Source organism: Mesoplodon densirostris, chromosome 7 (assembly GCF_025265405.1).
Source record: "Mesoplodon densirostris isolate mMesDen1 chromosome 7, mMesDen1 primary haplotype, whole genome shotgun sequence".
Classification (NCBI taxonomy): domain Eukaryota; kingdom Metazoa; phylum Chordata; class Mammalia; order Artiodactyla; family Ziphiidae; genus Mesoplodon; species Mesoplodon densirostris.
In genome coordinates this window covers 75051128-75065727 of record NC_082667.1, presented here as the reverse complement: position 1 = coordinate 75065727, position 14600 = coordinate 75051128, and the positions used below count along the sequence as shown (strand labels likewise).

Here is a 14600-nt window from a genome sequence, read left to right as displayed (position 1 = left end):
AAAACACTCAGAGAAGGTGGCTTTGAGTAGTTTGTCCTAGAAAAACAAACACAGCTTGGTCTGCGAGAAAGATGGCAGACAAGTAAAACATGTTAGCACTGCTGGCGGTGTGTGGCAAGACTAAATATTTACTTTAAAACAATACTTGGACTTCCCTGGTGGCTCAGTGGTTAAGAATCCACCTGCCAATGCAGGGGACACAGGTTCAAGCCGTGGTCCGGGAAGATCCCACATGCCATGGAGCAACTAAGCCCATGCACCACAACTACTGAGCCTGTGAGCCACAACTACTGAGCCCACGTGCCACAACTACTGAAGCCCATGCGCCTAGAGCCTGTGCTCCGCAACAAGAGAAGCCACAGCAATGAGAAGCCTGCGCACCGCAACAGAGAGTAGCCCCCGCTCACTGCAACTAGAGAAAGCCTGTGTGCAGCAATGAAGACGCAACACAGCCAAAAATAAATTAATTAATTTTAAAAAAGAAAAGAATACTGGACTCAATGGCTTTTGTGAAGAGCAAAACGTACTTTTGAAATAATAATAATATGTGAGAGATCTCACTCTTTTTTTTTTTTTTTTTTTTTTTTCCTTTTTGCGTTATGTGGGCCTCTCACTGTTGTGGCCTCTCCCGTTGCGGAGCACAGGCTCCGGATGCGCAGGCCCAGCGGCCATAGCTCATGGGCCCAGCCGCTCCGCGGCATATGGGATCCTCCCAGACCGGGGCACGAACCCGTATCCCCTGCATCGGCAGGCGGACTCTCAACCACTGCGCCACCAGGGAGGCCCGAGATCTCACTCTTCTCGATCAGAGAGGACAGTTCCAAATGGCCCAATGTAAGGTCCCTTGGGGAAGCATGAGGTCGCTGGAGGAATTAATCCAAGTTCATTGATAAGTAAATTACTTACTATTTTTTCATTAGTAAGGGGCAGCCATTGGCAGCTGTAATTCTTAACTAGGGGAGTAGCTCCAAATCACTTGCTGTCAAACCTCACATGTTTCGAGAAGACCCCTGGCTCACCGGATCTGGGGTAGGTGCTGGATTCGAATGCACGCATCTGGTTACTGAGATGAAGACTACCCACAGAAGAATACCTCTGCCATCTTAACTAGGCTCTAAGCCTCAAATTTCAGATCTAACATCAATTGCTGATCTTCCTTGGATAGAGTTACTGATGGAGGAAGAAGTCAAGAAAATAAAGGATTATAAAACACACAGTAGCCTAGTATATTAGGGTTTTGAAAAAACCCCAAAGATTTCCAGAAATGTAAGAGAGCTCGGGAGAATGAATAGTTATGGGTAGTTATCAATTATTGAGCCTATAATCAAGGTCAAGCACTGTGCTAGGTACTTCATATGCAGACTTTAAAGTGAAATGGAAAGTTTCCTTGAGTAGACTCAGGCTCAAGCCGGGAATTATGTGGGCAAAAGCTGCAGATAAATATTAATTACCTTCCCGGTCCAAAGAAGACAAGCTTTTGAAGTTGCTTTTCATTTTAACAGCATGCTGGGAGTCACGCAGGTGGCTTTCTGACAGGCTCACACACACGGATATGTGATCTCAAGCTGGGTTGTGCGCTCCCAAGCAGGAAGCCCTGCCTCTGAGGCATCTCAGCAGCTTCCAAAACCTCAGGCTCTGCCTTCTGAGCCTCAGCCCTCGCCAACTCACGGCTCTGCGGTAGGGCTCCTTTATAGACTGATCTAATGGGGTAGGAGATCTCTGCCTCTACTCTGACCCCTCACATCCTATAACCACACCACAGTTAGAAAGCTGACTTAACCACCTAATAGCTGAGAGCCTCCATGATGTGGCCTGACCCTTGCCTTTCTTTGATGCCTCCCTCCTTTCCACTTCCTTCTCCCCTCCACCCCAGCCTCTTCCCCACATCCAAGCCACAGATTCTAATTACACTGAGCTATTTATAGTTTCCAAATGCACCGTGGGCTTTTGCACGAATTACTCTTTGGTTAGAATGCTGTCCTTCCCATGCATCCTCCCCTACACAGCATTCATCAGATGTCACCTCCTCCAGGAAGCCTTTCCTGACTTCTTCCAGCCCCACCAAGACTGATCTAGGTGCTCCTCCTATATATTCCTGCAACCTTCATCCTTTATTGCTATCACAACAGCTGTCATGTTATAGCAAAACTGTTTTGTCTCTCTGCTGTACCAGAGAAAGAACACTAAGATGACAGTGATTGTGCCTGCTTTGCTGTTGAACCCACAGTACCCGGGGCATAGTTGGCACTCAAACAGTTGCTGAATTGAATGCCAGTTGGCAGTGCCTCCTGAACACGTACTTGTGTATATTATAATTACGGAGCAGTCAGCTATTTACTGTGGAGCCTTAGATTTTTTTTTTTTTTCTCTTAAGATGAAAATTTTCAGAAAGAGAAAGGGAAATGAACATTTCTGAGCACTTAATCTGTTTCAGGTACTGATCATGTGACACCCCCGAGAGCTAAACATTATTATTCCCCAACACACAGATGAGCAAAGGCAGGCTCAGAAGTTAAAGAATTGCCCAAAGCACAATGCCGGTAATTGTCAGAGCTGACACTCACACCCACGATGCTAAAGCCTATGTCCTTTTTATTATACCACACTGCTTCTATAATGCTCAACCGCCCTGGGTCTGTACTCACATTTGCCGTCAGCTGGGTGGTCAAAGCGGAAACCTTCTCCTGGGAGGCATCCAGCTCCCGCCGTAGTTTTCGAATCTAAAGATAACAAGGGACAGAGTTACCTGCTTTGGGAGTCCACTTACAGGATGAGCTGGGAGAAATAACTGATAATAGCGAAAGACGAAATCCAACTAGCCAACTCTTCCTTACCTCTGACTGGCATTTTTCTTCTGGCTGTAAAGAAAAACATAGAAGAAATTAGACCAGTTGGGGAACTAAGAACAGTATAACCCTGCCTACAGGGAGGACCATATCTGGACACTTAACGGCAGTCTTCAAGATTTATTAGTTTCTTTCCTGATGGACGTTTCTGGATAAAGTGGTTCAATTAATATGACCAATCAGAAAGGCCAAATACGAACAGCACATTATTTTAAGAAACGAGAAAGAATTAGGAAATACGCTCCTGTTTTGGTTGTGGGGAGCCCCCTGTCCCCACGTGGAGGTGATAACAGGGAGAAGCTATGATGAGAAGGGGATAAGCTAGGGCAGAGTTGCCAGATTCAGCAAATAAAAAAACAGAACACTCAGTTAACTTTGAATTTTTTTAGTTTAAGTATGTCCCATGCAATACTGGGGACATACTTATACTAAAAAAATATACGTTGTTTACCTGAATTTCAAATTTAACTGGGCATTCTGTATGTAATCTGGCAATCCTACCTGGCAGGCAGGGAGGACGGCTCATAGATTAATTCTGCCCCGTTTTCTCCCTCCCTCTCATCTCCCTAGGGCACTGAAGCAGCAGGTCAGGAAGGTTCCCGAAGTGAGGGGGGCTGGGAACCCCTGTCAGCCAGCCTGGTGACTCCCCAGGTTGTAAGGACGAAGGTGGCCTGTCCCTTCCTGCTGCTCCATCTCTAGTCCCCCAGTTACCTGTGACCCTGGGGAGTAAAGACGAAGCCTGTGGGCCCTCTCACTGGCAAAGCCTTCCATACTGAGCCCTGGGTCTGTGGTGACACAGCAGTCGGCCAGCCAGAGACTACAAGCTACTTACCCCTTCCCATAGGGGGAGCCCACATGGGTTGGGGGGACCTGCAGCAGGGGGAACTACTCCTTCTCTCTTCTGGGGTTCCCGGGGCGGGGGTGTCCATAAATGAAGAAACCCCTAACCCTCCCCAACTGCCCCTGCAAACACACCCTTTCTTGGAAATACTGGAAGTGTTCCTGCCTTTCCCTCCGCACCCCACCATTTGCACTTTACTGGGGTGGAACAGTGACTTGGGAGCCAGGTAGGTGAGTGAAAATCAGGAAGGACCCTATTTTGTCCTTGAGTCCTCTATGTGTGTCCTAATCCAATTTCACTAGTGATACACCCATTCTTTTAAAAAGTCAGCATCTGGTTTCTAGTTTCTACTTCTCTATTAGTTCAGGATGCAGAGGGGTATGATTCATTAGGCCCCGTAGTCCCTATACCTAACAGCTGGGACAGGTGGGTAGCCTACCTAACAGCTGGGACAGGTGGGTAGCCCTTTCCTGTCTGACCACCCTTCACATCCTGCTCCCACCGCCCTCACCCCTGATCCTGCCCCAGAAGGCCGTCCCTCCAGGCTGGCTTCTAACAACAGTAACTAATTGTTAGGTACACTGGGGCCAAATCAGTTAATCCTTGCGGTAACTCCACAAAGTAGGTTTATATTCCATCTGAGGCTCAGAGAGGTTAGATATCTTGCCTAAAGTCACACAGCTGGACAATCTCCTCATCTAAGAAACACTTTCAGGAGAAGGTTTGGAGAAGTCCTCAGGGCTTACTCTTCCCTCTCTGATGATATTCAGCCATCTCTCTTTGTCTGTCCGTCTGCCTGTCCATCAATTCATCCCCACCACCATCAGATATTTATTGATTTCTAACTATGTGTCAAGCACTGTTTTAAGAACCTGGGACACAGCTGTGAACATGACCAAGTCCCTCACATCTTATGTTGCTTACATTCTGGCAATAATAAGTAGCATTTTATTGAACACTTACTATATGCCAGAGACGGTTCCAAGCACTTGACATTCATTATTCATTTAATCCTCATAACAACCCTTTCAGAAGGTACTGATATAATTTGCTCATGGCGACAGCTGATAAGTGATAGAACTGGGATTGGATCCAAGGTAGTCTGGCTCCAGAGCCTATGATCTTAACCAGCACTTTCTCCTGCTCTGACTGTAGCGACATTCTCCTGGAGGCCTTCCAGAAATAAGGCCCTGGCTTCTGAGTCTGATCCAAAGGAGAAAAGTTAATGGCGATAACGTCACAGCTATCTAACATTTGGGAGGCGAATGGAGGTCTGTTAGCAGGCTGAACCATCCAGGGAGGACCAGCCCTACTTCTAAACACTTCTATCAACAGCCTTCCTTGGGCGGCTGCCACTGTCCGTCTCGGTGCCCACCTGTCTCTGGGGTTGGAATGCTGTTCTCAACAGCAGCCCGGAGAAATCATGTGTTTTGTATCTTGCCCCAGCTGCTGCTGCTCTTCTGTACATCTGGGAACTCCGAGAGAAGCTCCGGGCCTCTCTCCACTAGGCAGTTCCCCTGGAAACTCAACTATTGCTCCCTACCAACCAAGAAAGCAAATGTGATGCCAGACGTGGCCTCTTCAATTTTTTTCTACTCCAAGGGCCAGCCATGACCTCTTCATGGCATTTGTTTAGCATCAGGCTGTCTTTTTTTCCTTTGTAATTAAAATTACAGGCAAATTTCAGACAGAATGAACATTCTTGAATATCTAAGAATTACAGGGATTTCAGGGGGGAGAAAACCTATTATCCAATAAGAGCCTTTAAAACACTCTGGTCTTTTTTTTTTTTTTGCGGTACGCGGGCCTCTCACTGTTGTGGCCTCTCCCGTTGCGGAGCACAGGCTCCGGACGCGCAGGCTCAGCGGCCATGGCTCACGGGCCCAGCCGCTCCGCGGCATGTGGGATCCTCCCAGACCGGGGCACGAACCCGTGTCCCCTGCATCGGCAGGCGGACTCTCAACCACTGCGCCACCAGGGAAGCCCAACACTCTGGTTTTAAACAGACTCTTTGGTCTGGGTTGGTGGCAACTTAAGAGACTCCAAAGATCTCTTTTTAGACAACAAATACGAACTTATTTACCTTTTCATTTACAAAGGCGCCTGGGCATTTGTTTCTGAATTTCATCATCACCAAGGAGCTAATAATAGATAAGGGACCACACACCACTGCTTGGTGGTAGCAGAGCCTAGCCAGACTTGCAGTTTTCCTTGGAATTAGCATACCACTCCATCATGAAAATATTCAAAGGTTAGAGTATTTTGTAAAAAGTCTGCAAAAGCAACTTACATTCTCAGAGAAGGCGCATATAAAAGAACAGTACATGGGAACCTTTGACTCACTGACTAGTGGAATGTCAGAGGCTGTAGGGACCTAGGAGACCAATTGGCCTAGCTCCCTGAGGCCAAGGGCAAAACGGAGACCCCCAGAGTAAGGAGGTAATTTGTCCAAAGTCATACAGTAAGGGAAGAACTATGAATAGGCCTCGGGTCTCCTGCTACCCAGATAAACATGGAATTAAAAATTATTATTATTAGGTCTTTGGTAATTTGTGAACTTATATCAACTCAGAAAGGACAATTTCAAATTTCATGAAAACACGAACTTCAGGTCCACACACCTAGAACAAGAGCTACTGAAAGAGAGGCCTGTAGCTGTAAGAACTCCCGGTGGTTGGTGTGAAGGGAAAGCAGCCAGGAACTGCAAGTGATGGTTTCCTGCATCTGAATTCTCACAGGTGGAGGAGCTCATGCTCTTTCCCTCCCAGGCTGGCTGACGCAGGCCAGCCCCCATTTTTCACTTTTCTGAATGAAAAGTGTGTTGACAGGAAAGCATGGGAACTCCCTGGGAAAACATGGGGTTTGGGCACTGAAATGTCTGGTAGAGCTGCACTGCACCAACCCTGTGAAACTAGAGTTCCACACGCCCCCCCGCCCCCCGTGCCCTCTGTGCCTCTGGCTTCCTCTTTCGGAAGCAGGCCCCTCTCTCCACCTAAACCACGCCCTTAGGGCTCAGCCCAGAGCCTGGCATATATCAATACTTGGTGCCAGTAAATACCGTGGAAGAAGTCAATCTAGGCGGAAAAGTACCACCTCTGGTCTGGTACCCAGGTCACAGAGTTTCATTCTAGACGGAAGGACCCAGTAGATGCAATAGCTGATAGTTAGAAGGCCATCCCTATGCTTTCTTGGATAACGGCTTAAATAACCCCTTCCCAAGGTTACCATATAGAAAGTCTTTAAAATGAAAGCCAGGACTCTGATAAAACTTCAGACAAGTTGACTAGCAGAGGAAAGAGGTACTGTGGAATTGGAGGGGCAAGGTGGGTAGGAGCAGAAGAGAACGTTTCCAGATCCTTCAAATCAGACTGTGGCAGCAACCACTGAAGTCTGTTTGCTCACTGTAGGGCTAAGAAAGAACAGTCAGGCCCTGGGCTCTTTGACTTCATTCTGGGATGGTCTTTAACTTACAGGGGGCTATCTACAGTCTGTCCCACTACAGAGCCGAGATACCTGGCATTACCAAAAACTGAATTATTAAAACATCTGTCCTCCATGGAATTAAGGGCTAAAGAATTCCCAATTCCTAATTAATCAAATGGTTTTTTCCTACAGGAATTCCCGAGTTAAAGTTTTTAAGATAGTTATGCACAGAGCTATAAAAAGTAAGCATACTGAATAAATCCAGTACTATATTTGATTGTTTGGCTTTTGTTCAGTAGACCTCTCACTGATGACAGCTATCATTTACGAGAGCTTCCTCTGTGCTGCATACACTCTATTCATTGCTTTACGTGCATTTCCTTATTTCATGCAAACCTATTTTTTGAACACCTACTATATGCTAGGCCCGGTTCTAGGCACTAGGAATAAAACCAGAAAAAAGTCCTTGTCCTCAAGGAATTTATATTGCAGTGAACAGTAATATTCATAACTTTAATTCTCATTACAACGCCACAAGGTAGGGGCTGCTGTTCTTTCTACTTTACAGACAAAGAAACTGAGGCAGACACAAAGTTGAAAAAGGCATCTCATACATTCTAACTAGTTACCACTCGAAGCACAATGCCACCTCAACAAAAGTCAGCTCCTGATTTATTGGTTGGTACATCAGTAACTGTTTGTGAATTTCAAACCTTGTTCCCTAATTAACTGATTCCCTTATAATGGAAATACTCTCTCTAGGAGACATGCTATTTTATTTTTGACACACATAGCCACACAGCATTGATTTATACTCACTGTAGAATAAATTGATGACGTGCTGGAAACCAAGGAGAGTGAGGATCCATGAACTGTTTAAAAAAAAGAAAAGAAAGAAGAGGTGAATTTCACAGTTGGCCACTATTGAGCCGAAAAGGGGAAGGGAAGGAGAAACTCAGCATTAGAGGACACTACCAGGCTTGGAGCAACTTAACCTCATCTTGACCCAACCTTTCCTGGTTTGGTGACAGGTCAGTTTTAAGTAAGGAATAATTTTCTATGGGAGTCATTTCTCTATCACCACATTTTTTTCCTTACACCATTCTATATACTACCCCTGCTCCAACTATCAACATAACACATAATTACTAAGTTAAATGTTTCAAGTACAGAGAAATGTTAAGAAGCATTTTCACTGCCATAACCTGTGTGATTCATAATTCTATTACCCAGAGGCAACTTTTACCTGCTCTGTTCCAGCATACTTTATTCCTTTCTTTTTTCTAATGTATTCCCTTAGGGTTAAGATTGGGTTGCATATATATTTTATATCCTGCTAGCATCTGCCATTTGTAAAAGCAAAAAGATGAGCTGATTATTTTGAGCATAGGAGGCTGGCTGTTGGCCATGGTAAATTCATTCTAGATGACCATGTGGTAGAACATTGTTTAGAAAACATATCCACAGAAACATAGATTCTTCATTTAATTTCTATCATATCTACAAAGTGGCTTCTTTTCTGTTTGTGACTGGTATTTTGGGTACCATCCTTGTACCCTCCTCACCCCCTCCTGCCCCCAGCCAATGGAGACATTGTATTTTCTGTTTTCATGTAATTTAAACCATGGTCTTTTCCAGGACTAGGTATTCTGGCTGACTTTTCTTGGAAACCAGATTCTTATTTATTTATTTATTTATTTTTGCAGTACGCGGGCCTCTCACTGTTATGGCCTCTCCCGTTGCGGAGCACAGGCTCCGGACGCGCAGGCTCAGCGGCCATGGCTCACGGGCCCAGCCGCTCCGCGGCATGTGGGATCCTCCCAGACCGGGGCACGAACCCGTGTCCCCTTGCATCCGCAGGCAGACTCTCAACCACTGCGCCACCAGGGAAGCCCAGAGGTAATTATTTTTCTCCGTAATTAATTCCTCTCACTTGTAAACAGCAACAGCAAGGCTGTGGTCCAAAGGAAGAGTCCTTGCTTTCCAGATCAACCCAAAGCTGAATATGGCTGCCTGAACCACTGCAGTTGGCCTTCCTTCAAGAAACCTGAGCCAAGGCAGAGCCTGGGTTATGTGGCTGGGATACTTTTGGACAACAGAATGCTTATGAGACTTACAAAGCCAGAGCAGCAATAGCATGCTCTGCGGCTTCCTCCCTACACCTGTACCTCCAAAAATGTGAAGATACTAGGAACCACAGAGAATATCTAGGCCTTCTCTGCCACTGACTAATCTGAAACCCAGAGAGGTTAAACAACCTGCCTAAGGTCCTACAGCATTCAGGAACAGGATCTGCAGACCAGAAATCTGGAGATGGCTTTGCCCCTGAGTGACCTTGTTTACTGGTATCTGAGGTTTTTTTGTTTTTGGTAAAGCTTTTTGGTATATTTAGAATGGTTTCCTAAACCCCTCATTCAATCTACACAGGCACAATCTGGGACCAAACAAGCAAAAAGTGCATGTTTGAGAAGAACTAGAAGGCACAGGTAGGGGTGAAATCACAGGATGGAATGAGACAACTGGGCATATTCCAGCCAATAAAGCAAACAAATGCCTCTGTTGTCACACTTGGGCACCATATATATATCTACGTCTATAGATATAGACGTAGATATATGTATATATTCAGCTTCATACTAATCAAGCACTTCCTCATACGGCGACCACACTGATGAAGGTTCAGGGTTTGCTTCAGACACGTAAGAAAGCCCAGCTGTGGCCCAGGAAGAGACAAGTGTAAGGCAGGATTGAGTAGAAACACAGAGGGCTGAGAATCAGGAGTTTAGGACATAGTTCTGGCTGCAAAAAGTCCCCAAGTCACTTCCTCTGTTCAACTTTGCCATAAACAAAATGGGGTTGAAATGGCCCATGGGGAGAAGGATAAAACAAAACATGACAACTATAACAATAGCTACCATTGACTGAGTACTTACTATAAACCCCTTTCAAAGTCATTCTGCTAAATGCCTTGCAGGATTTATCTCACCTAATCTTTACTTCAATCCTCTGAAGTAGGTACAGTTATACTTATTTTCCACATTCTAGTGAACAGGGAGTAGGCTGAACAGGGTCAAGTCCCTTACTCAAAGTCACCTTGCTAACAGTGGAGGTGCCAGGACTTGAATCCAAGTGTAACTCAGGGGCTAGAAAACACAGGAGAGCTGCAACACAAGATTTATTTACTAATAAGCTGCTCCGTTTCTTTGGGTTCCATATGAACGGATTTAGACTGTACCAGTTCTTAGAGATGACTGGTAAAGCCCCTGGATTTTTTTTTTCTCCAAAGACATTCATTTGAAAAGTGCCTCAAGCATCTCCCTAAAGTGCACTATTAAAGTTGACTTGAAGATTGCATAATGCATCTGATGGAAATTAATTTACCTGAAATAACCTTGAAAGGTTGCACCTGGGCCATGCCTGTACCTCATCTACATATGTATGACTTCCATTTCCTTCAAAATGGAAAGTGCTAATTAAATCCCACAAAAACCTCACTCAAGTACTTGTGCTAATTCTTCCTAAATTTTCTTTCTGCTTTCTGGCGTATGATATATCTAACTGCCTCTTATCAATATAAGGAGGTTCTATTCGGTCCAAACATGAGATGTGAATTTTTTCCCAACTGTTTCTTCAGTACCAGGGGTTTATACATTCAAGAGGGGGGAAAAAAAAAAGTCATCCCCCAATGGAATTAAAAACACCTAATTGCACAAGCCCTATTTTGTTTTTGTAATGTAATAGCCTTGGAAGAAATAAAATCAATCTGATGCCAAATTTCCCCAAAGATGAAGACGTTACATGTTTCTTAGTATATCGACAGCCGTCTCTACCCCTTCTCCCCAAATTTGATTTTACCTCTGCGCTTCCGTTCCACATCACCATGAATCATCAGGGCTTACAAAAGTCTAGACACTGCTTGTGGGCAAGCTCTTTTTATCAATGTCACTTTGACACCCCAGATATTCCACAGTTGTGCTGCCTGACGGCTTGATTCCAGATGGAATTAAAAAACCCATCTGATGATGATACTGTAACGGTCCTGGACCTTTATGAGGTCAAGTGTGCTTGTTGGGACACGTTGCAGCACTGAACACGGTTCACTCAGGTACACACGGGACACAGCAGATGAGTAGGGCACAGGGCACTCTCCACTCACGAGTCATTAGCAGGAGGGCTGGGAAATGCTTTGTGGCCATGCTTGGTTCGCCCACTGATCAGAAAAATGTTAAGGACAAACTGCCTACTCCTTCACCTTACGGTCAACGTGCCCTCCACGATTACTACTGATTTCTAGCTCTTAACTCCAGAAAAACGCTCTCAGTAACTCAGGCTCTGCCCCTCCTTAATCCTTTGTCCCAGTGGGTTCCCACAGATGGATTTACAGACTGAGTGTCTGCTCACTGGACTCAAATGATACATAAATCAGAGTGGACAGAATTAAGGAAGATTAACCAGGGGGCAACTGCTCTGTAACTAAACTCTTTACAACTTTCGTTAAAAAGAACACTGGGCAGGGCAGAAGCTGACGTCTTGCATCTCTCTCCCTCTTGACTTGTTTAGGGGTTTCCTCGACAGTCACAAGTTTATTTGTTCTTTCCTACCAGGAGGACACTGGGCGTATTTCCCCATTCTCACAGGGACCTGGGAGCAGAGGGAAGTGCCTGTGACTCCCCTCCCCACCCCCATTCTGTCCTGTCACTGGCAGAAAAGGCACAACTAGGGCTATGACCCTCAGCCTCGGCTCCATTGGCTCCAAGAGTCCCCCCTCCTCTTGCTGGGACTTCCAGCTGCCAGGACATCAATGCTGAAGCTCAGTTTTTAGGCTGTAACAGGTACTAACATTACTGGATGAACATTTATATATATTATCTCATTTAATTCTCATGATTCCATGAGCCTGGTACTCCTACTTCATCAGTGAAAATACAAAGGCACAGAGAGGTGAAGTTAACTTGCCCAAGATCATATACCTAAGAAGTAGTGGAGCTGGAATTCAAACCCTGGTATTATTATCCCATATTCTTTTTTTTTTTTTTTTTTTTTTTTTTTTGCGGTACGCGGGCCTCTCACTGTTGCGGCCTCTCCCGTTGCGGAGCACAGGCTCCGGACGCGCAGGCTCAGCGGCCACGGCTCACGGGCCCAGCCGCTCCGCGGTATGTGGGATCTTCCCGGACCGGGGCACGAACCCGTGTCCCCTGCATCGGCAAGCGGACTCTCAACCACTGCGCCACCAGGGAAGCCCTATTATCCCATATTCTTAACCGTTCGTCAGTGGTACTGACAGCAATGTCTTATCATCCCCATCTGTGGGAAGCTTTTGGGAGTGGGGGTGATGTGCCTTCCCAACATTTTGACTGCTTGCTCCCCTAACTCCCACTCTGACTGAAGTAGGAAAGAGAAATGAACTGAGTTAGGAAGATGGCTGATGAAGATGCCCACTGTAGTATTCTCCCCAAATTCTGATTCAAATGAACAAAACATAAAAATCCAACACCAAATAGTCCCAGTTAGCAAGCAAAGAAGGGAAAGGGCAAAACTGAAAGCAACTAACTTAAAAACACTGGTGCTTGAGAAAAGAAATAGAAAATTCTGGAGCAAAGGGGAGAGGCGTGGCTGCCGACAGCCCCCCAAAGCCATACGGGTGTGTTGGCGCAGGGAAACGAACCCTCCAGTGACTGGCATTGCCAAGATGTTGTGCCAGCGGCTGAGTCTCACAGTGGAGGTGCATGCCAAGTAGCGAGGGCCCAAGTCCAAGGGAGAGAAGCCTGGAGCGGAACTCGGTCAACCCCAGGGTTCACCCGTGTTTTGTCTTCCCTACAGTCCTGCGAGCTTAATTAAGAGTCAGACCCTACTATTCAGAGTTCCCCAGCCCCGCGCCCCAGAGTAAGTGGCGAGTTGGAAACTGGTACAGGTGGATTCTTAGGTCAATGAAGTGAACTCGGTATAGAGGACTGTTAACCGCACAACGTGAGAGAGGGTCAATCTCCTTGCTTCCTACCTTCTTCGAACCCATCCCGGAATGAGCCTGAGCGGCTCATGGTTCTGCTCTTCTCGTCCAGGGACATGGAGCTGTTCCGGAAGCGGCTGTCCGTGTACGGGTCGTACTGCCCGTCGGCATTGGAGAGGCTGTGGGTCCTCAGCATGGTCGGGTTGGACAAGCTCATCTGGGTGACAGTGGTGGGACTCGCTGGAAGGAAAGGAGTCAGTCAAAGGGTTGGAGATTCATGTCCCGGTTCAAATCCCGAAGGAGGACGAAGAGGAGGCTGCTTACGATCAGCCATCCCCGTCCCTGTCAACTTCTCTCCCTTGTCTATTTTCTCAAAGGTGGCCACACCAGCATCTGAGTAACACACTTACAGCTAAAAATAAGGGAGGAAAGGTGGGTCAGTTCCAAAGCGAGGCTCTGGGCCTCAGCTTTCCAACTTGGCACATTCAGACAAGCTAGTGTCACCTTCCAGGCATGAGCTAATTACTTTCTGGGCTCATCTGGAACAATTCTCCCTAAAGCCAAAAGCCCAAAATAGCCCAGCCGGGCTTTTGATCAGATGGGAAGCATTTGTGCATGACAAGAAACTCTTGCCTCAAAGAGTTACAGCCAGGAAAGAACAATATGAACACAGGTCTCACTGTCTCAGACGGGGAAGATTTCATAATGGTGCCTGCAGAGCTTCAGTGCAAAGGGGGTGCATTTACCTTAGCCGAAACTGGCTTTCTTATTAAAATCCTGTCCATTTCAGTAACGTAAAATAGCTCAGAAGTATGCATTCGGTTCATTTACAATGAAGAGTTAACCCTTACTTGATTAGAAGTCCTTAAAGACTGAGTTTATTGTTCACAATAATCAGAAAAGGCTGCCTCTCTAAAGAACGAGATGAGACTGGAAAAAATATTTCCCTCTCTTTCCGTCTTGGAAGGCTCAGCTCTCACCCTGCCACCTTCCTGTAACCTTTCCCAGTCATTTCAGCCAGGACTGTTCTTTCCTTTTTCTAACTGTGTATACTTGCTATCAGATCATATGCAGTTTTTACATGGATTCATATAAAGCTTTGGACTGTTCTTTTACCTATCTATGAGTCTGTGTGGGTGTTTGTCTTTCTAAAAAAAGCATCCGGGGCTTCCCTGGTGGCGCAGTGGTTGAGAGTCCGCCTGCCAATGCAGGGGACACGGGTTCGTGCCCCCATCCGGGAAGATCCCACATGCCGCGAAGCGGCTAGGCCCGTGAGCCATGGCCACTGAGCCTGCACGTCCGGAGCCTGTGCTCCGCAACGGGAGAGGCTGCAACAGTGAGAGGCCCGCGTACCGCAAAAAAAAAAAAAAAAAAAAAAAAAAAAAAATTGTTTTTGCTTGAATTTTTTATTGCTTGAAGAATATAGCATATGAAAATCACAAGAATGTCAAAATGAAAAGTCACTAGGATTCAAACATATAATACATTATCAGATGCAGTAAAATATTAACCTGAATTCTGCATCAAAAAAAAAAGTATGGAA

General features: G+C 45.9%; 1 protein-coding gene across 7 annotated transcripts in view; it reads right to left on the bottom strand.

The window, feature by feature from the left end:
* Positions 1 to 14600, bottom strand: part of NAV2 (neuron navigator 2) — a 769310-nt gene that overhangs the window by 41714 nt on the left and 712996 nt on the right. For all 7 annotated transcript variants that reach the window (XM_060105510.1, XM_060105512.1, XM_060105505.1 and 4 more), the window contains 4 exons: positions 13109 to 13297; positions 7930 to 7982; positions 2835 to 2858; positions 2646 to 2720 (listed from right to left, as the gene is read on the bottom strand). In XM_060105510.1, the coding sequence (XP_059961493.1) occupies positions 2646 to 2720; positions 2835 to 2858; positions 7930 to 7982; positions 13109 to 13297 (341 nt within the window). The remainder of the gene's footprint in view (positions 1 to 2645; positions 2721 to 2834; positions 2859 to 7929; positions 7983 to 13108; positions 13298 to 14600) is intronic.